The 21,835-nt window shown below is 45.8% G+C and overlaps 1 protein-coding gene across 1 annotated transcript in view; it reads right to left on the reverse strand.

The window, feature by feature from the left end:
* Positions 1–21,835, reverse strand: part of NCOR1 (nuclear receptor corepressor 1) — a 190,892-nt gene that overhangs the window by 102,791 nt on the left and 66,266 nt on the right. The window contains 3 exon segments of the mRNA XM_087702874.1: positions 6,327–6,389; positions 12,522–12,739; positions 14,053–14,183. Of these exon segments, the coding sequence (XP_087559000.1) occupies positions 6,327–6,389; positions 12,522–12,739; positions 14,053–14,183 (412 nt within the window).

Raw genomic sequence — 21,835 nt, forward strand, 5'->3', positions numbered from 1 at the left:
CTTTCAAAACCTATCTGCGCTTGGACACCAAGGGGGGGAAAGGAGGTAAATCAATCATCCAGGAAAGAGGAGAGGGGGAGAGAGAGAGAAAAGGATTTAAGAAAGAAGAAAAAAAGGAATTAAGAAAAAAAAAAAAGCAAGACGAAGCAAGAGGAGGAGGAAGGGGGGAATTGATGGCCATGAGTCATAAGCAAAGAGAGAGAGATGGGTGGGGGAAACTATCCCAAAACAACCTCCAAAGTTATCTGCAACAGTTTTTTAGATATTTCTGGTCGTCTCGGCAACGGGGATCTGCTCTCTCCAAGTCCTGAGACGATCCAGTTGTGCAAATCGCACACTGCACCATCGTGGCAGGCAAATAGCCACTTATCAAAATGTTGTTGCAATCCCCGGGTTTTTTTTGGGGGTGGGGGGTGGGGGTAGGGGGGGCTGCTAAGGCAGAACAGATCCCTTAATTCAGGGGTCCCTCCAACTGTCTTCTTCGACAAGCAACGTCCACCGGGGGGGGGGGACGGGACGGGACGACATTCATTTAAAGGTTCCCGTCTTTACAGCTAAGAATTGAATTCAATTGAATTAAGTTGAATTAGTGGAAAAAACCAGAATAGAATAGAATAGAATAGAATAAGTGGAAAGAATAGAATTGAAAGTGGAAAGAATTGAATTGAATTGAATTAGTGGAAAGAATAGGATTGAATTAGTGAATAGAATAGAATAAGTGGAAAGAATATAATTGAATTAGTGGAAAGAATTGAATTGAATTGAATTAGTGGAAAGAAAAGAATAGAATAGAGTAGAATAGAATAAGTGGAATGAATAGAATAGTATAACAGAGTTGGAAGGGACCCTGTAGGTCATCTAGTCCAACCCCCTGCTCAAGCAGGACACCCTACACCACTTCAGAGAAATGCTTGTACAATCTCTTCTTAAAGACTTAAAGACTGGGGCAGAAGAACAGCTGGAGCCTGTTCCCAGTGTGCATATGCGCAGAGTTGCAAGACGAAGGGAAGAGCTGAAGAACAGGGATCGACTTGGGAGTGAGGCCACAGGTGGACGGTGAATGGCCCCTCCCAGAGGACATAAAAGAGGAGCGAAAGGGGAGTGGAGTTTGCAGGAGGCAATTAGTTCACTTAATTGGTTCGTGGCTCTCTGAGACTCCTGGCCAAGTTTTGCAGAGACCGGCCTGGCAGCTCTCCAAGCCAGATGAGGTCTGTGACCGTAAATCCTCCCTGGAAAGACTTTGCTGGATGTGAAGGAGCAGAATTCAGAGTCAATTAATAAAAGGGGTTTTTGTCAGGACAAGGAGTTTGCTTCAGGCTCTCGGGAAGCCTCGGTCAAAACAGTTGGAAGGTGCCTTAGAGGTCTTCTAGTCTGACCCGTTGCTCAAATAGGAACTCTTCTTGAAAACCTCCAAGGTTGGAGCCAACCATCACGATTGCGATGCCTCAAAGGGAAAGGGACACAAGTAGGCCTCGCTTTACGACAGTTCATTTAGCAACCGTTCAAAATTACAACAGCAGATCAGTAGAGGGACTCGTGATGGTATTTCACACTTACGACCGTTGCAGCAACTGCACGATCAAAATTCAGACCCTTGGCAAATGACTCATATTTATGACGGGTCGCAGTGTTCCCAGGGGTCACAAGATCTCTTTTTGCGACCTTCCGAGTCCATGGGGAAGTGGGATTCGCTTAGCGACCGTCTGACCAACTGCAGTCATTCACTTAACAACATATGAGGCACGAAAGGTCATCCAACGAGGCAAAATTCACTGAACAAATGTTTCACTTAGCAACAAAAATTTGGGCTCCAAATTTTTTTTTTAAGTAGAAAACAATCAAGGAGAGAAGCAACCTAGAAGTATGGAGAAATTTCCTGAGAGAGAGAACAATTCTCCAGTGGAACTTCTTGCCTCCAGACGTTGTGAATGCCCCAACACTGGAGGATTTTACGAAGAGATTGGACAGCCACTTGTCTGAAATGGTATAGAGTTTCCTGCCTAAGCAGGGGGTTGGACTAGAAGACCTCTGAGGTCCCTTCTAACTCTTCCATTATTCTGTTATAAGAAGAAAGGTGTCAAGCTATTCTCCGAAACACCTGAGGGCAGAACAAGAAGCATCCCTTTGACTTCCTAAGATCCCTGAGCAATCCCTGAGTTCTGGTCACCACGATGTAGAAAAGATGCGGAGACTCTGGAAAGAGTGCAGAGAAGAGCAACAAAGAGGATGAGGGGACTGGAGAATAAAACATATGAAGAACGGTTGCAGGAACTGGGAATGTCTAGTTTAATGAAAAGGAGGACTAGGGGAGACATGATAGCAGTCTTCCAATATCTCAGGGGTTGCCCCAAAGAAGAGGGAGTCAAACTATTCTCCAAGGCACCTGAGGGCAGAAAAAGAAGCAATGGGTGGAAACTAATCGAGGCGAGAAGCAACTTAGAACTAAGGAGAAATTTCCTGACAGTCAGAACAATTAACCAGTGGAACAGAAGTTGCCTCCAGAAGTTGTGAATGCCCCAACACTGGAAGTCTTTAAGAAGATGTTGGATAGCCATTTGTCTGAAACGGTATATAGGGTTTCCTGCCTAGGCAGGGGGTTGGACTAGATGACCCCCAAGGTCCCTTCCAAGTCTGTTAAATTAAGAGACATTAGTGAGGCCTTAAGATGACTTAAGAGCGAATGGCTTGAACGGAGGGTATCTATAAAAATGTATTATGGAAGGAGTGGTTTTGGCACAAGTCTATTGGGAATGATTCCTTCTTCAAAAAAAAAAGTTCCATAAAAAAGAAGACTTTTCAATGTTTAAAAGACAATCAAACAGGACAAGAACAGGACAATGCCGGCTGGCGACGCCTCGGAGCAGGGCCTTCTCTGTTGCCGCTCCGGCCCTATGGAATGAGCTGCCCCCAGAGATCCGGGCCCTACCCACTCTCATGGCCTTCCATAAAGCTATTAAAACCTGGCTTTTCCGGCAGGCCTGGGGCTGTTGACCTCTGGATTGAGGTCCAGCCCCCCTTTGATTGGGTGCATGTTGTGTTTCTTCTTAATCTTGTTGTATCTTATTGTTTTAATCCCTTTTTAATAGTTTTCATTTCTGTAAGCTGCCCGAAGTGAAATGAAATGAAATGAAATGAAGAAGCAATGGATGGAAACCAATCAAGGAGAGAAGCAACCGGGAAGGAAGGAGGAATTTCCTAACAAGTGAGAACAATTAACCAGTGGAACAGCTTGCCACCAGAAGTTGTGGGTGCACTGGAGGATTTTAAGAAGAGGCTGGACACCCATCTCTTTGGAATGGGATATCTAGGGCAGGAGGGTCAAACTCAAGGGCCCAGGGGTCAGATCCGACCCACGGGGCTTCCCTGGAAAGGATCGGCCCCTGGTGCTACTGCCAGCAAAAACGGGCCCCATTTCCGCTGGCAGAGGGCTGCAGGAGACCCTTCACAGCTCATGCCCCCCCCACCCCACTCCCACCGCTCCGTTTTCATTTTTTTTTAATCCAAACAAACTAAAAACAAAACAAAAGGAGAAATGTTTCTTCCCCTTTTGCATTTGAGCATGCAAGGAGAGACAGGGGAAGAGAAGAGAAGAGAGCGAGAGAGAGAGAGAGAGAGAGAGAAGATGGGAAGAGAGCAAGGAAGGGAAAAGAAGGAAAGAGGGGAAGGAAGGAGGAAGGAGGAGGAAGAGGGAAGGGAAGGGAAGAGAAAAGGAAGGAAGGAAGGAGGAGGAGGAAGAGGGAAGGGAAAAGGAAGGAAGGAGGAGGAAGAGGGAAGGGAAGGGAAAAGGAAGGAAGGAAGGAGAAGGAAGAGGGAAGGAAGGAAGGAAGGAAGGAAGGAAGAAGAAAGAGGGAAGGGAAAAGGAAGGAAGGAGAAGGAAGAGGGAAGGGAAGGGAAAAGGAAGGAAGGAAGGAAGGAAGGAAGGAAGGAAGGAAGGAAGGAAGGAAGGAAGGAAGGAAGGAGAAGGAAGAGGGAAGGAAGGAAAGAAGGAAGGAAGGAAGATTATAATGAGAGTGAGGGAGGGTCTGAGGGAAGTCCTGCCTTAGCTCTTGGCCCCCACAGGTGCCCACGACATGAGTGACATCGAGCTGGCTACATACCCCCTGGCCCCTCCCCTCTCCAAGACCAAACACAACCCTGATGCCGCACTCAATGAAATTGAATTTGGCACCCCTGGTCTAGGGTCTCCTGCTTGAGCAGGTGCTTGGACTAGATGACCTCCAAGGTTCCTTCCAGCTCGGTTATTCTGCTATCCTTCCATCCTTCCTTCTCCATCTCTGGATAACCATTTGCCGGAATTAGTATAGGGTTTCCTGCCTGAGCAGGAGGTTGGACTAGAAGACCTCCCAGGTCCCTTCCAAGTCAGTTATTCCTTCCCTCCTTCTTTCCTTTCTTCCTTCCTTCCTTCTCTCCCTCCCCCATGAGTGGAAGTTTTTAAGAAGAGACTGGGCAGTGATTTGCCTGGAATGGTATAGGTCTCCTGCTTGATCAGAGGGCTGGACTAGAAGACCTCCGAGGTCCCTTCCAAGTCAGTTATTTCTTTCTTTCCTTCCTTCCTTCCTTCCTTCCTTCCTTCCTTCCTTCCTTCCTTCCTTCCTTCCCTCCCTCCCTCCCTCCCTCCCCCATCTGTGGAGGTTTTTAAGAAGAGACTGGGCAGTCATTTGCCTGGAATGGTATAGGTCTCCTGCTTGATCAGATGGCTGGACTAGAAGACCTCCGAAGTCCTTTCCAAGTCAGTTATTTCTTTCTTTCTTTCCTTCCTTCCTTCCTTCCTTCCCTCCCTCCCTCCCTCCCTCCCTCCCCCATCTGTGGAGGTTTTTAAGAAGAGACTGGGCAGTCATTTGCCTGGAATGGTATAGGTCTCCTGCTTGATCAGGGGGCTGGACTAGAAGACCTCCGAGGTCCCTTCCAACCCTGCTGTTCTATTAATCTGTTCTTATTCTGATTCCTTAGGGACGAAGGCCAAACCCCCTTGGTGGGAGTGGAAACTCCCCGCTTTCCTTTCCTTGGGAGAGTATTCCGAAGTCCTTCGGGAAGGGGCAGCCACAGATGGCTCCCATCAACCCGAGTGGGAGGGGGCCTGGAAGCCACCGAGGCCCCATTCCTGCACGAAAAGGACCTGGCCTCAACCCCGGGAGAGCTAACGAGGCTTGACAAAACCTCCCACAAGAGTGGGGCTGACCTACTTGGGACGGGGGGGGGGGGGCGGGGAAGGGGGGGTGGTCCAGCCCATCGGCAGAGCTCCCCTGAGGATGCCGGATCCCAGGAAGGCCGCCCTGCCTGCACTTGCCAGGGAAAGGAAAGGAGCCTCCGGAACTCTGGGTCACAGGGGGTTCTTGGGCTCCAGAAAGACTTCAAACAAAGAAACAAACTGGGAGGGCAAGGGTGAGGAAGGGAGGAAAGGAAAAAAGGAAGGAAGGAAGGAGAAAAGAGAGGAGGAAGGAAGGAACAAAGAAACAGAAAGAAAGAAGAAAGGAAAGAAAGAGGAAAAAAGAAGACGAAGAAAGGGAGAAAGGAAAGAAGGAAAGAAAGAAAGGAAAGAATGGAAGGAAGAGGAAAAGAAAAGAGGAAGGAAGGAAGAAAGAAAGGAAAGGAAGAGAAAAAGAAAAGATGAAGGGAGGGAGGGAGAGAGGAAGGAAAGAAAGAATGAAAGAAAGGAAAGAATGGAAAGAAGAGGAAAAGAGAAGAGAAAGGAAGGAAGGAAAGAAAGGAAAAGAAAAAGAGAAGAGGAAGGGAGAAAGAAAAGGAAGGAAGGGGAAACAGGAAGGAAGGAAAGAAAGAAATGAAACAAAGAGTAAAAGAGAAGAGGAAGGGAGGAAGAGAGGGGGGGAGGAAGGGAGGGAGGAAGGAAGGAAAGGAAAGAAGGGAGGGAGGGAGAGAGAGAGGGAGGAAAGAAGGGAGGGAGTGGAGCGGAAGGAAAGGAAAGAAGGAAGGAAGAAAGGGGAAAAGAGAAGAGGAAGGAAAGAAAGAATGAAAGAGGAAAATGGAAGAGGAAGGGAGGGAGTAAAAGGAAAAGAGAAGAGCAAGGAAGGAAGGAAGAGGTTAGGAAGGAAGGAAGGAAAAGGAAGGAAGAGAAAGTATGGAACGGAAAGGAAGAGAAGAAAGGAAGAAAGGAAGGAAAGAAAAAAAGAATGAAAGAGGAAAAGAGAAGAAGGAGAGAGGATGGATGAAAAGAGAAGAGGAAGGAAGAAAGAGAAAGGAAGAAAAGAAAGGGAGGAAAAAGGAAGGACAGAGGAAGGAAGGAAGGAGAAAGAGGAAAGGAAAGAGGCAAGGAGGGAGGGAGGGAGGGAGGGAGGGAGGGAAGGGCTTTCTCCCTGCCTCAGGTTTACCTTTCTTTGCCACCTCCATCTCTTCTTCCGTCCAGCGCGAGGTCTCCACTGGCTCCGCAGAAGCTGGAAGAAGGTGGGGAGGGAGGGACGGAGCGAGAGAGGCGAGAGGGGGAGAGAGGGAAAGAGAGGAGAGCCGGTCAGATGGCGTAAAAGGCCAGACTTCGTGCTTTCCGCATAATCTATTAATCTGTTTACAGGAAGGCCTGCTCCGGCCGGCCGCTTGGGAACCCTGCCCGCTGACAGCGGGAGGGCGTCAGTTCTTATTACATCAAAAACAAAAGGGAAAAAAAAGGAAGGGGAAAAAAGAAAAAAGAAAAACAAGAGTGAGCAGAGGAGGAGGAGGAGGAGAAATCCCCTTCTCCTGCCTGCGGGAGGAGGCCGGGAGCTCAAGCCAGAAAAGGCCATCGGCCAGGAGACTGTCTGGGAGATTTATGTCCTTGGAGGACCCAGGCAACGGAGGGAGTCCAGCCCTGGCAACTTGGAGACCCGTGGACTTCAACTCCCAGAACTCCCCAGCCAGACAGGCATCCTGTATGTACTGTATATTGTTGTTATTAGTTGCGAAGTTGTGTCCGGCCCATCGCGACCCCATGGACCACGTTCCTCCAGGCCTTCCTGTCCTCTCCCATCCCCTGGAGTCCATTGAAGCTCACGCCGGCTGCTTCAGTGACTCCATCCAGCCACCTCCTTTTCTGCCGTCCCCTTCGTCTTCTCTTGCCCTCCATCGTTCCCAGCATGAGGCTCTTCTCCAGGGAGTCCTTCTTCCTTCTCATTAGGTGGCCAAAGTCTTTGAGTTCCCTCTTCGGGATCTGGCCTTCTAAAGAGCAGCCAGGGTGGATCTCCTCTAGGACTGACCGGTTGGATGGCCTTGCAGTCCAAGGGACTCAATGCAGGAGTCTTCTCCAGCACCAGAGTTCAAAGGCCTCCATTCTTTGGCACTCAGCCTTCCTTATGGTCCAACCTTCACAGCCATCCATTGCAACTGGGAAAACCACAGCCTTAACTAGACACACTTGTGTTGGCAGGGTGAGGTCTCTGCTTTTTAGGATGCTGTCTAGATTTCCCATCGCCTTCCTCCCCAGGAACAAGACTCTTTTCATTTCTCGGCTGCAGTCCCCATCTGCAGTGATCTTGGAGCCCAGGAAAATGAAATCTGTCACTATCTCCACTACCTCTACTGGCAGACAGCTGGTCATCTATATATATATAAAAGCCAAATACCACTCACTCATCACGAAATCTCCAGAACCGTAAAGCCTACAAACTTGAAATTTGGCACGTACGTTTCTCTTGGCTTCTAGGTGCTCGTTAAGAAAGGATTTTTCGAAATGACCATCCGATCATTAGTAATTTTTGTACTAATTAACATGCTCTGATCCTAAGGAGTTCTACTCCCCCTCCCCATCTGAAAAGAACTCTGTTCCAACTGCCAGTTGCCTTTATATTAACAGGATCCCTTAGCTAAACCGGGCATGGGCGTGGCCAGCACGTGACTCATCCAGCCTGTGGGCAGAGAGTTTAGACATTCTACTTCCCCTCCCCATCTGAAAGGAACTCTGTTCCAACTGCCAGTTGCCTTTATATTAACACGCTCCCTTCGCTAAACCGGGCGTGGGCGTGGCCACTCATCCAGCCTGCAGGCTGGGAGTTTAGACATTCTACTCCCCCTCCCCATCTGAAAAGAACTCTGTTCCAACTGCCAGTTGCCTCATATTAACCAAGCCCAATCACAAAGTTTTGTAGTGAAGAACGGGTATCCAGCCAGTTTATAATATCCTTCCATTTCGCACCCCCATACACACACAATTCCGGTCAGAGCCGAAGAAGCTTCTTGGATGAGAATCAAAACGTCTTCGAAGAAAAAACAAGCCCAGTTGCCTCTTGAAAATAAGACCGTTGGGACAACCATGACCTTGGAGGACGGAGAATCTCCATTATTATCTTCTTTACTCCCCCCTTTTATTGGTATTACTATGTTTTTGTTGTTGTTGTTGTTGTTGTTGTTGTTGTTTTGCTTGGTATGTGCAGTGAGAGCTTCTGTACTGGAGACAAATTCCTTTCAATTCGATATTCAATTCGATGCAATCGTATCCAATTTAATCCAATCTCAATCCCAATCCTAATTCCAATGCAGTTAATTCTCGATTTACATCTTTGCCTTCAATGACCGTTCAAAATTATAACAACACTGAAAAAATATGACTTATGACCATTTTTCACACTTAACGACCATTGCAGCATCCCCATGATCAAAATTCACGCGCTTGGCAACTGATTCGTTGTTTATGTCGGTTGCAATGTCCCAGGGGGTGGGGTGGGGGTCATGCAATCCCCTTTTGCAACCTTCTGACAAGCCATGGGGAAGCCAGATTCACTTAAGGACCGTGTTACTAACAACTGAGATGATTCACTTCACAACCCTGGCAAGAAAGGTCGTAAAACGGAGCAAAACCCAGTGAACTCTCTCTCGTTTAATAGAGGACATTTATGGCTTTATAGTGGTCGTAAATCGAGGACTACCTGTGAGTGCATGCAGGGATCCACTCCACAGTGATTTATTTATTTATCGGCCATCTGTTTTTCAGGTGGGTTTAAGGACAAGAAATTCATTCAGAGACCATCTGGGCGATGTTTTAATCTATTATCTATCTTATTTATCTATCTATCTATCTATTTTTTATCTATCTATCTACCTATCTATCTATCTATCATCTATTCATTCATCTATATCTATCTACCTACTACCTACCTACCTATTCATCTCCCTCTCAATCTCTCTATCTATTAATCTATATCTATATATTTATTCATCTATATCTATCATCTATCTATCTATCTATCTATCTATCTATCTATCTATCTATCTATCTATCTACCTACCTACCTACCTACCTATCCACCTACCTACCTATTCATCTATCTCCTATCTATTCATCTGTATCTATATATCTATTCTATTTCTATCTACCTATCTACCTACCTATTCATCTCTCTATCTCCTATCTATTCATCTATATCTATATATCTATATATCTATTCTATGTCTGTCTGTCTGTCTGTCTGTCTATCTATCTATCTATCTATTCATCTCTGTCTCCTATCTATTCATCTCTATCTCCTATCTATTCATCTATATCTATCTATTCATCTATATCTATCTATTCATCTATATCTATCTATCATCTATCTATCTATCTATCTATCTATCTATCTATCTATCTATCCATCCATCCATCCATCCATCCATCCATCCATCCATCCACCTATCTATATATCTTCTTTCTTTTATTATTTTATTTATTATTTATATATATAAATAATATAAATATATTATTTTTATATATTAATATATATATATAGGCTGTATGTATGTATATATCTAGCATAACTCTGGAACGCCTCGAGCAATTTCAACTAAACTTGGTATACAGATGTCTTACTCTTTGGAAACAAATACTGTGGGGGTAAGACACCCCTGGTGTTTGTGTGTGTGTGTGGGTGGGTGTCTGTGTGGGTGTGTGTGTGGGTGTTCCAGCATAACTCTGGAATGCCTGGACCGTTAAGGAGAGTGAGTGCGGCGTCCTACACTGGCAATTGTTTGTGACGTCATGGGAGGGAGAAGGGAGAGCCTGGGCCATTAAGGAGAGCGAGTGCTGCGTCCTAGAGCAGCAACAGTTTGTGATGTCGGTTCCTTTGCAGCTTCCTCTGGAAAGCCAGACATGACGCTTGCCCTACAGTGGACCAAAGAGGAGCGCATGGGAGGGGGAAGGGAGAGGGCAGGGATGATGGGCATGGGAGTAGGGGGAAGAAAGGCCCTTCTCAATGGCTCCCTGTCAGAGAAATGCTTCAACATCTATAAATACCCGGGCAATGTTATTTGCTAGAAGATAAACTAACCACATTTGTTAGCTAGTTTCTTATTTTTAAGGAGAAAAAAATTGAGAATTTCAAGCAAGGTTGCCTGGAAACTCTCCTGTTTTTTTTTACTAAAAGAAAAAAAGACCAGAAACCACAAAAGTGAAATAATTTAGACTGATCAAACTGTCTCCTGCAATTAAATGTTTTCCTTCTTGTCCATCTGTATAGTCAGTCCTCGATTTACGACTTCAATGGAGCTCAAAATTCGTGCTACTCAGCTGGGGGACGTGTGTGAAGTGTGCTTCGCCCAATTTTGCCACCTTTCCTGCCACGGTCGTTGAGTGAATCACTTCAGTTATTAAGCGAGAAACGCGGTCGTTAACGTTGCTTTGCCACATTTGTGAATGCTTCCGTTGTCAAGTCAGAAAGCCAGTCATTAAGTGAATCTGGCAAAAGGTGTCACAGCTGACCCCGGGGACACTGCGACCGTCGTAAATAGGAGTCAGTTGCCAAGCATCACCCCGGGGGAATGCTACAATGGTGATAAGTGTGAGAATTCGCCGTAAGTCACTTTTTTTGGCGATCACGTGACGGCAGGAACCTTGTGACCGTCATAAATAGAATAGAATAGAATTTTACTTGTTATTAAGCGAGAAACGCGGTCATTAACATTGCTTTGCCACATTTGTGAATGCTTCCGTTGTCAAGTCAGAAAGCCAGTCATTAAGTGAATCTGGCAAAAGGTGTCACAGCTGACCCCGGGGACACTGCGACCGTCGCAAATAGGAGTCAGTTGCCAAGCATCACCCCGGGGGAATGCTACAATGGTGATAAGTGTGAGAATTCGCCGTAAGTCACTTTTTTTGGCGATCACGTGACGGCAGGAACCTTGTGACCGTCATAAATAGAATAGAATAGAATTTTATTATTTGTATTCCGCCCTTCTCCGGGAGGACTCAGGGCAGCGAACAATTCAAAGGGGGAAAAAAGGGGGAACATAAAAGACAAAATACAAATAATAAAAGTAGGCAACAGTCGCACAACCATACATGTCGAGAGGGGAGGGAACTCATCACCCCCAGGCCTGCCGGCAAAGCCAGGTTTTGACGGCTTTTCGGAAGGCCTGGAGAGAGGTGAGGGTCCGAATCCCTGCGGGGAGTTCATTCCAAAGGGCCGGAGCTGCCACAGAGAAGACCCTCCCCCGTGTAATAGCCAGGTGGCATTGGCTGGTAGACGGAACCCGGAGGAGGCCGACCCTGTGTGATCTAATGGGTCTGTGGGAGGTAATTGGCAGCAGGCGGTCTCTCAAGTACCCAGATCCAATACCAGGAAGGGCTTTATAAGTTACGACTCGCACCTTGAAGTGTATCCGGAGACTGATCGGTAACCAGTGCAGCTCGCGGAGGATAGGTGTAACGTGGGTGTACCGAGGTGCACCCACAATCGCTCGCGCGGCTGCGTTCTGGACGAGTTGAAGTCTCCGAATACTCTTCAAGGGCTGCCCCCATGTAGAGTGCTTGCCAAGCGTCTGAACTTAGATGACGTGCCTGCGGGGATGCTACAACGGTCGTAAAGGGGGGGGAAACGGTCATAAGTTGATACTCAGTGCCGTTGTAACTTCATTAAACGGTCATTAAATAAACTGACTGACTGACTACCTGTGTTTAATGACCGGATGCCCTTCCTGTCACCAATGCAGAGTTTTGCTCAGCAGCTATGACCAGAAAGATCATAAAATGGGGCCAAACTCACTTAACAACTGTGGAGTTTTTTGGTAACAATGGAAGGTTGTACTCAATTGTGGTCATTAATTCGGGGCCTACCTGCAGAGATAGTCCTCAACTTACAACAATTCTTTTAGCGACCGTTCAAAGTTACAACGGTACTTAAAAAAAGACACATTTGCGAGGGTCACCACCTCTCTGTGGTCACATGATCTGCATTTGAAATGCTCGACAAGCGATTCCTATTTACGACGGTCGCAGTGTCCCGGAAGGGGGGAGGGTGTCACGCGATTTCCTGTTGCGACCTCCTGTCCAGCAAAGTCAACAGGGAAGCTGGATTCACTCAACAACCGGGCGACTCACTTAACGACGGAAGCGATCTCACGATAAATCGGGGAGTGGGAGGGGAGGGGAAGCTCCCTCGACAGGTCTCTCACTTAGCAACGTCATGCTCGTAAGCCGAGGACGGACCTGTACCGCTTCCCGAACTCAAGCGCATCCCGGGAAGAATTGTGGGAACCAAGAAACAGGATTGGCAGAAGGCACATTGCGGGAGAAACAGAGATATCGACCGAGGTGGTGAGGGGCCGTTCTCGGGGCCCCCTTGACTTACAAGGTTCGGGCGGGGGTGGCAAAGGAGGGGGCGGCTCTTCAGCGGTGGCCGCTGCGGCCGCGTTCGCCGCCGCGGCTTCGTTCGTCATCGATCGGGTGACCCGGCCCTTCCGTCGGCCTTGGCTGTTGGCCGTCTTACGCCCCCTCGGAGCTGTGACCTCCCGCTCCTCGGACTCCTCGGGCTGAGCTTCGATCTTCTCCTTTTCCTTGATATTTTCCCTGGGGGGGACACAAAGGGAGGGGGAAGGGGGGAAAGAGTCAGGGACGGCTGGGTCGGCGTGACCTGGATGGCGAGAGAGACACGGACGGGCGGCTGAGGTACGAAAGGGCGTGAGCTACGTGATCATTACTAGCTCCGGCTGGCAAGCTGGAGGAATCTCTGGCAGGGGCTCCGAGGGGCAGACCGACCCGGCGAGGAATTCTGGATTGGATGAAAGGGACTTTTTGATACCAACGGAAGAGAAGAGAAACCCTGCGTTGCTCAGGGTTGAACTGTGGGGTCCTTGGTGCCCTCTGAGCTTGGTGGTTTTCTTACAGATGTTTCGTGACCCAACTAGAGAACATTATCAGTGCCAGGAGGAGGAAGAAGAGGAGGAGGAGGAGGAGGAGGAGGAGGAGGAGGAGGAGGAGGAGGAGCTCAGAGAGCACAAAGGAGCCCATTCTCCTTCTCCTCCTCCTCTTCTTCCTCCCCCTCCGCAAACCCTCCCTCCTCCTCCTCCTCCTCTTCTTCTTCCTCCTCCTCCTCTTCCTCCTCCTCCTCTCCTTCCTTCCCTCTGCAAACCCTCCCTTCTTGCACTGATGATGTTACCTAGTTGGGTTATGAAAAGTCTGCAAGAAAACCACCAAGCTCAGAGAGAACCAAGGGCCCCACAATCTTTCTCCTACTCTTACTCCTACTCTCAGAAGAGCCAAGGTGGCGCAGTGGTTAAATGCAGCACTGCAGGCTACTGCTAGATCAGCAGGTCAGCGGTTCAAATCTCACCGGCTCAGGGTTGACTCAGCCTTCCATCCTTCCGAGGTGGGTGAAATGAGGACCCGGATTGTTGTTGGGGGCAATATGCTGACTCTCTGTAAACCGCTTAGAGAGGGCTGAAAGGCCTATAAAGCGGTATATAAGTCTAACTGCTATTGCTATTGCTATTGCTTCCTTCTCTTCCTCCTCCCCCCTTCTAGCACTGATGATGTTGCCTAGTTTGGTTATGAAACATCTACAAGAAAACCACCGAGCTCAGAGAGCACCAAGGGCCCCTGGCAAGGAAAAGTCGTAAAACGGGGCAAAACTCGCTTCCCAAGTGCTTCACTTAGCAACATAAAGCTTGGGCTCAAGGGTGGTCTTAAGTAGAGGACTCCCTGGGCTTGTGCTACCTTCCCTGTAATCAACCAGGATTCTTTCGAAGGCCTTTTTATGCCACCAAGGGAACGTTACTGCAGACGCCCACACCTGAGCACACCTGCGCACACAAACACACCTGTGAGGTAACCGACAGGCCTCCTGCCCCCACCCCCCCCAGCCCCACCGCGGACGGACTTACTTGGATTCCTCCTTCTCGTCTTTTTCCTCCTCATCTCTTTTCTCCTCCTCCTTTTTCTCAGTTTTCTCGGCTTTCTCCTCCTCTATTTTTTCTTCGACTTTTTCTTCTTGGGAAGGACGAGAGATTTGTTGCTGAAACGAGAGGCCGGGCGAATTACAGGCGGGCCTCGACTTACAACCGTTCGCTTACTGACCAAACTGCACTTGGGGGAAAAGGGGGACCTTGGGAGCGTTTTTCGCACTGACAAACCGTGATCTAAAATTTGGACGCTTGGCGACTGACTCACTTTTACGACGGTCGCAGTGCCCCCGGGGTCACGCAATCCCGTTTTGCGACCTCCCGACAAGAAAAGTCGACAGGGATGCCAGATTCACTTGACAACTACGTCACTAACTGAACAACTGAAGGGATTCACTTAACAGCCGTGGCAAGAAAGGTCGTCATTCCACTTAACAAATGTCTCACTTAGCGACAGGCATTTGGGGCTCCCTTGTGGTCATAAGTCGAGGACTACCTGTAGACAAGGCGGCCAGCATCATGGGAAAGGGGAAGTGAGGGGTCTTGGGTGGGAGGGAGATGAGGAGCTTAGAAACAGAAAACACAAGTCCTCAACTTATGACCGGCTGCTTAACGACCGTTCAAAGTTGCGAAAGATTGATATGACAAATATTACGGCTGTTTGCATTGTCCCACTCTCACATTTTGGTATGTTTTTGATCAAAGTTGAATTTTCCTGTGATTTTTCAGCCAAAAAAAACCCAAAACCCTATAGCAAAATAAATTGTTTCGCTTAACGACCTCTGATTTTGTTTTAGGGCCACTTTGCTCACTTAACAACCGCCAGAATAAAGCTCCTAAGATTGGAGTCAGTCACGTCCCATCCTGCTTTACATCCCTTAATAGCTGACTTATGACCGTAATGGGCAGGCTCTGTGACGGTCATATCTTGAGGACTACCAATATTTTAAGGAGAAAAAAAAAGAATTTTTTCAATCAGAGGAGAATTTGCAGTTACAAAGTTAGAAACACGCTTACAAATTCTGAAATGGTAGATGTAGTCCTCGACTTACAACCGTTAATTCAGTGACGGTTCAAAGTTACAACTGAAAAAAGTGACTTATGACCATTGTTCACAATTACGACCGTTGCAGCATCCCCATGGCCATGTGATCGAAATTCAGACGCTGGGCCACTGGTTTCCATTTATGACGGTCGTCGGGGGTTTCGCAATCCCCATTTGCAACCTTCTGACAGGCAAAGCCAATGGGGAAGTCAGATTCACTTAACAACCGTGTTATACTGACTTAACCACTGCAATTATTCACTTAACTGTGGCAAGGAAGTTCATAAAGTGAGGCAAAATTCATTTAGTGGGGGAGGGAGGGAGGGGGGAAGGAAGGAAGGAAGGAAGGAAGGAAAGATGGAAGGAAGAATGAAAGAGAAAAAGAAAAAGAAAGAGGGAAAGAAAGGACAGAGAGACAGACACAGAGACAGAGAGGATGGATAGGTGGATAGATGGAGGGAAGAAAATAGGAAAGAGGGAATATGAGAAGGAAGGAAGGATGGAGGGGGGAAGGAAAGAAAGAAAGAAAGAAAGAAAGAGACAGAAACAGAGAGGATAGATGGATGAATAAGGGAAGAAAATAGGAAAGAGGGAATATGAGAAGGAAGGAAGGAGGGAGGGGGGAGGGAAAGAAAGAAAGAAAGAAAAAGAAGGAAGGAAGGAAGGAAGGAAGGAAGGAAGGAAGGAAGGAAAGAAAGAAAGAAAGAAAGGAGACAGACAGAGAGGAGGATAGATGGATGAATAAGGGAAGAAAATGGGAAAGAGGGAATATGAGAAGGAAGGAAGGAGGTAGGGAGGGGGGAGGGAAAGAAAGAAAAAGAAAGAAAGAAAGAAAAAGAAAGAAAGAAAGAAAGAAAGAAAGAAAGAAAGGAGACAAACAGAGAGGAGGATAGATGGATGAATAAGGGAAGAAAATAGGAAAGAGGGAATATGAGAAGGAAGGAAGGAGGGAGGGGGAGAAAAAGAAAGAAAGAAAAAGAAAGAAAAAAGGAAGGAAGGAAAGAAAGAAAGAAAAAAGAGACAGAAACAGAGAGGAGGATAGATGGATGAATAAGGGAAGAAAATAGGATAGGGGGAATATGAGAAGGAAGGAAGGAGGGAGGGGGGAGGGAGGAAAAGAAAGAAAGAAAAAGACAGAAAGAAGGAAGGAAGGAAGGAAGGAAAGAAAAAAGAGACAGAAACAGAGAGGAGGATAGATGGATGAATAAGGAAAGAAAATAGGATAGGGGGAATATGAGAAGGAAGGAAGGAAGGAAGGAAAAAGAAACGAAAGTGTCCAGTGTTTGAAAGAAAACTAAGAGGTAAAATAAAATCCATTTGTTGGTCATCAAAGCCAATGTTTACTTTAAAAAAAAAAATCAAGTACTTCTATTCCTGAGCCAAGTCCAACATTTTCCCTGAAACACACACACACACACTCTCGTTCCTGCATGACAGCCTCTGTTGCACTCCATGTCAGCTGTTGCAAGTTTAAAATACCCCTGTAATATTTAGATGAATAGGTTGGAGAGCAGAGGAGGGAGGGACGGAGGGGGGGGGGATCGTGTTTCTGGCCAGGAAGCCCCCAGCCCCTGTCCTTGCCTCCTCGGTTTATTTAGAAGAACCCAAGGCCTTGCCAAGGCAAATCGGCCCATGTTGCGCCAAGACGGGCTACGGGACTCTTGTGTGTGAGGTTGGTTGTGAGTGTGGGAAGCAGGAAGGGAGAGAATGAGGGTGGGAAGCAGGAAGGAGAGAGAGAGAGAGAGAGAGAGAGAGAGAGAGAGAGAGAGAGAGCGCAAGAGAGAGAGCGAGAGAGGAAGAAAAAGAGGGAGAGAGAGAAAGAGAGAAAGAGAAAAACAGAAAAAGAAAAGAGAGACAGGAAAAGAGAAAGAAAAAGAAAAAGAGAAAGAAAGAGAAAGAAAGAAAGAGGGAAAGAGGGAGGGAGAGAGAAGGAAAAAGAAAGACTGAAAAACAGAGAGCAAGAAAGAAAAAGAAAAAAGAGACAGGAAATGAGAAAGAAAGAAAAAGAATAAGAGCGAAAGCGAGAGAATGAAAGAAAAAAGAAAGAATGAAAGAAAGAAAGAAAGAAAGAAAGAAAGAAAGAAAGAAAGAAAGAGGAAGGGAGGCAGGGAGGCAGGGAGGAGGAAAAAGAAAGACCGAGAAAGAGAAAGAGACAATAAGAAAGAAAATGAAAAAAGAGATGGGAAAAGAGAAAGAAAAAGAAAAAGTGGGAGAATGAATGAATGAAAGACAGAGAGAGAAAGGGAGAGGGAGGAGGGAGGAAAAAGAAAGACTGAGAAAGAGAAAGAGACAATAAGAAAGAAAATGAAAAAAGAGATAAGAAAAGAGAAAGAAAAAGAAAGTGGGAGAAAGAAAGAAAGAAAGAAAGAAAGAAAGAGGGAGGGAGAAGGAAAAAGAATGGCTGAGAAAGAGAAAGAGACAGCAAGAAAGAAAAAGAAGAGAGATATGGAAAACAGAGAAAGAGAAAGAAAAAGAGAGCGCAAAAGCGAGAGAAAGAAGAAAGAACGAAAGAAAGAGGGAGAGGGAAAAAGAAAGACTGAGAAAGGAACAGAAACAGAGATAGGGAAAGAGAAAGAGAAAGAATGAAACAGAGAGAGAAAGGGGTGAGGGGGTGTGTGAAAGAGGGAGGTTGTGGGGAGGGGTGTGAGAACCAGATGCAGGGATGTCCAACCATGGCCAATTTAAATCCTGTGGACTTCAACTCCCAGAATTCCTGGCTGGGGAATTCTGGGAGTTGAAGTCCACAGGTCTTAAACTGGCTATTTGTGGCGAAGACACAATTCATCTAGAAGACTAGAATCAAAAGCACAAACATCCTGAGGCTCCTCCAGATCGAAGATCCACGGATTGTTCCAGAATTCGATCTCTCAACAGGCGTCTCCAAGCCTCCTTGTGAGTAAGCACAGGCCCCAGACCAGAAAACCCTGAGTTCCAATCCTGCCTTAGGCAGGAAAGCCGGCTGGCTGGCCTCCCTCACAGGGTTGTTGTGGAGGTGAAAAATAGGACGAGAAGGAAGAGGAGGGAGGGAGGGAGCTTTAGGCACGTCTGCCATCTTGAATTATTTGTATACAATACAATAGCAAAGTTGGAAGGGACCCGGGAGGTCATCTAGTCCAACCCCCTGCCTAGGCAGGAAACCCTATGCCGTATAAATATATATATATATTGTTTATATATTTGTATAAATAATAAAAGGGGCATACAGGCGGTCCTCGACTTACGACGACAACTGAGCACAGAATTTACGCTGCCAAGCGAGACGTTTGCTCAGGGAGTTTGGCCCCATTTTGAGACCTTTCTTGTCACAGTTATTAAGTGAATCACTGCCGTCGTTAAACTTGGTCACTTTGTGAATCCGGCTTCCCTCCGTGACTTTGCCTGTCAGAAGGTCGCAAAAGAGGATCACGTGACCCCGGGGGGGGGATGGGGACATACTGCGACCGTCATAAATATGAAACAGTGGCCAAGCGTCGAAATATCGATCATGTAGGTGACCACAGGGATGCCGCAATGGTCGTTAAGTGTGAAAAAACGCTCATGACTCGCCTTTTTCAGTGCTATTGCAACTTCGGACGGTCGCTAAATGGGCTGCTGTAAGTCGAGGAAAATAAGGGTCTTTTGCAAAGCAGGATATAAATTTTAAAAACAGGCCACTTTTTTTAAAAAAACAAAAACCAAATTTTTATTTTAGGCGGTCAAAGAGAATGTGAATCCATCACTTCTAGACGAGACGGGCGGTGTACAGATGGAATGAATACATCTATTAAATAAATAAAATTTAATAAAATACTCTACAGAAGAGGGTCTTTAGTGCTCGGGGTTGAACTGTGGGGGTCCCTGCTGATTTCTGAGCTTGGTGGTTTCCTTGCAGACGTTTCATTCCCTACATTCATTACTGCGCTGATGACGTTACCTAGTTGGGTCATGAGACGCCTGCAAAGCAACGAACCACGCTCAGGGATCACCAAGGGCCCCGAGGCCCTTCGCCTCCCTCTCCCTTCTAGCACTGAGGATGTTAGCTAGCTGGGTCATGAAATGTTTACAAGGAAACCACCAAGCTCGGAGAGCACGAAGGATCCCACAGTTCTCCTCTTCCTCCTCTCTACAATCGCCCTCTCCTTTGGAATTGATATTGTTCCCTAGTTGGGTCATGAAACGTCTGGAAAAAAAACCCTTAAATTCAGAGAGCACCAAGGATCCCACAGTTCTCCCCTTCTTCCTCCTCCTCCACCTCCTCCTCTTCTTCTTCTTCTTCCTCCTCCTCCTCTCTGCAAACCCTTTCCCCTCTAGCACTGATGAGGTCATCTAGTTGGGTAATGAAACATCTGCAAGAAAACCACCAAGCTCAGAGAGCACCAAGGACCCCACATTCCTCCTCCTCCTCCTCCTCCCTTCTCCACCTGCTCCAATCCTCAACCCCCCTTCCCTTCTAGCTTGAAAGATGTTACCTAGTCGGGTGGTGAAACATCTGCAACAAAACAACCCACCATAGAGAGTTACGGGGACCGCACCGTCCTCCTTCTCATCTCCGCAAACCCTTCTAGCTCTGATAACATTACCTAGCTGGGTCATGAAACGTCTGCAAGGAAACCACCAAGCTCAGAGAGCACCAAGGACCCCACAGTCTTCCTCCTCCTCCTCCTCCTCCTCCTCCTCCTCCTCCTCCTCCTCTTCGCAACCCCCCCACCATCCCTTCAAGCACCGAGGATGTTATCCAGTTTGGCCCAGAGAGCACCAAGAACTCCACAAATAAATACAATTCATCTTCAACTTGAGACAGACAGACAGACAGACAGACAGGATAGGTTTGTCACCAAGTCCAGTTAAAGCTCAACCAATAAAACAGTTCCGAAGTTAGCATCTCTCCCCCCACCCCCACCCCAGTTTTAAAAGAAGTTCTAAGTTCATTATTCAGCAAACGGAGCAAATCCAACTACCTGCCCAAAAGCCAGGTATAGAGATAGATAGATGGATGGAGGGATGGACAGATAGACATAGGTGTAGATACAGACATACAGATATGATAGAGATAGAGATGAGAGGTAAGTAGGTAGGTAGAAGAAAGAAAAAGAAAAAGAAAGAAAGAAAGAAAGAAAGAAAGAAAGAAAGAAAGAAAGAAAGAAAGAAAGAAAGAAAGAAAGAAAGAAAGAGAAAATTGGATGGATTGGATAGATGTTAGATAAGACAGATAAGAGATACAAGTAAGATAGATATAGATAGATAGATAGATAGATAGATAGATAGATAGATAGATAGATAGATAGATAGATAGATAGATAGATAGATAGATAGATAGATAGATAGATAGATAGATAAGTGAAAGAGAAAGACGATAGATGATAGATAGATAGATAGATAGACAGACAGACAGACAGACAGACAAGAGATATAGGATGGAGGGATTGACAGATAGATTGATATAGATACAAATAAAGATAGATGATGATGATGATGATGATGATGATGATGATGATGAAGAAGAAGAAGAAGAAGATAGATAGATAGATAGATAGATAGATAGATAGATAGATAGATAGATAGATAGATAGATAGATAGATAGATAGATAAAGATGGATGGACAGACAGATAAGATAGATATAAGATGGATGGGCAGACAGATTGATATAGATTCAAATATGGTAGATAGATAGATAGATAGATAGATAGATAGATAGATAGATAGATAGATAGATAGATAGATAGATAGATAGATAGATAGATAGATAGATAGATAAAGATGGATGGACAGACAGATAAGATAGATATAAGATGGATGGGCAGACAGATTGATATAGATTCAAATATGGTAGATAGATAGATAGATAGATAGATAGATAGATAGATAGATAGATAGATAGATAGATAGATAGATAGATAGATAGATAGATAAAGATGGATGGACAGACAGATAAGATAGATATAAGATGGATGGGCAGACAGATTGATATAGATTCAAATATAATAGATAGATGATAGATAGATAGATAGATAGATAGATAGATAGATAGATAGATAGATAGATAGATAGATAGATAGATAGATATAGATAGATAGATAGATAGATAGATAGATAAAGATGGATGGACAGACAGATAAGATAGATATAAGATGGATGGGCAGACAGATTGATATAGATTCAAATATGGTAGATAGATAGATAGATAGATAGATAGATAGATAGATAGATAGATAGATAGATAGATAGATAGATAGATAGATAGATAGATAGATAGATAGATAGATAGATAGATAGATAAAGATGGATGGGCAGACAGATTGATATAGATTCAAATATAATAGATAGATGATAGATAGATAGATAGATAGATAGATAGATAGATAGATAGATAGATAGATAGATAGACAGACAGATAGACAGATAGATAGAGACACAGAGAGCTAGAGACAGACAGACAGACAGACAAGAGAGAGAGAGAGAGAGAGAGAGAGAGAGAGAGAGAGAGAGAGAGAGAGAGAGAGAGAGAGAGAGAGAAGAGAGAGAGAGAGATAGATAGATAGATAGATAGATAGATAGATAGATAGATAGATAGATAGATAAGTGAAAGAGAAAGACGATAGATGATAGATAGATAGATAGATAGACAGACAGACAGACAGACAGACAAGAGATATAGGATGGAGGGATTGACAGATAGATTGATATAGATACAAATAAAGATAGATGATGATGATGATGATGATGATGATGATGATGATGA

The sequence above is a fragment of the Thamnophis sirtalis genome, unplaced genomic scaffold, assembly GCF_051295495.1.
Source record: "Thamnophis sirtalis isolate CommonGarterSnake01/CBP01778 unplaced genomic scaffold, rThaSir2_p1.2 scaffold_17, whole genome shotgun sequence".
NCBI lineage: Eukaryota > Metazoa > Chordata > Lepidosauria > Squamata > Natricidae > Thamnophis > Thamnophis sirtalis.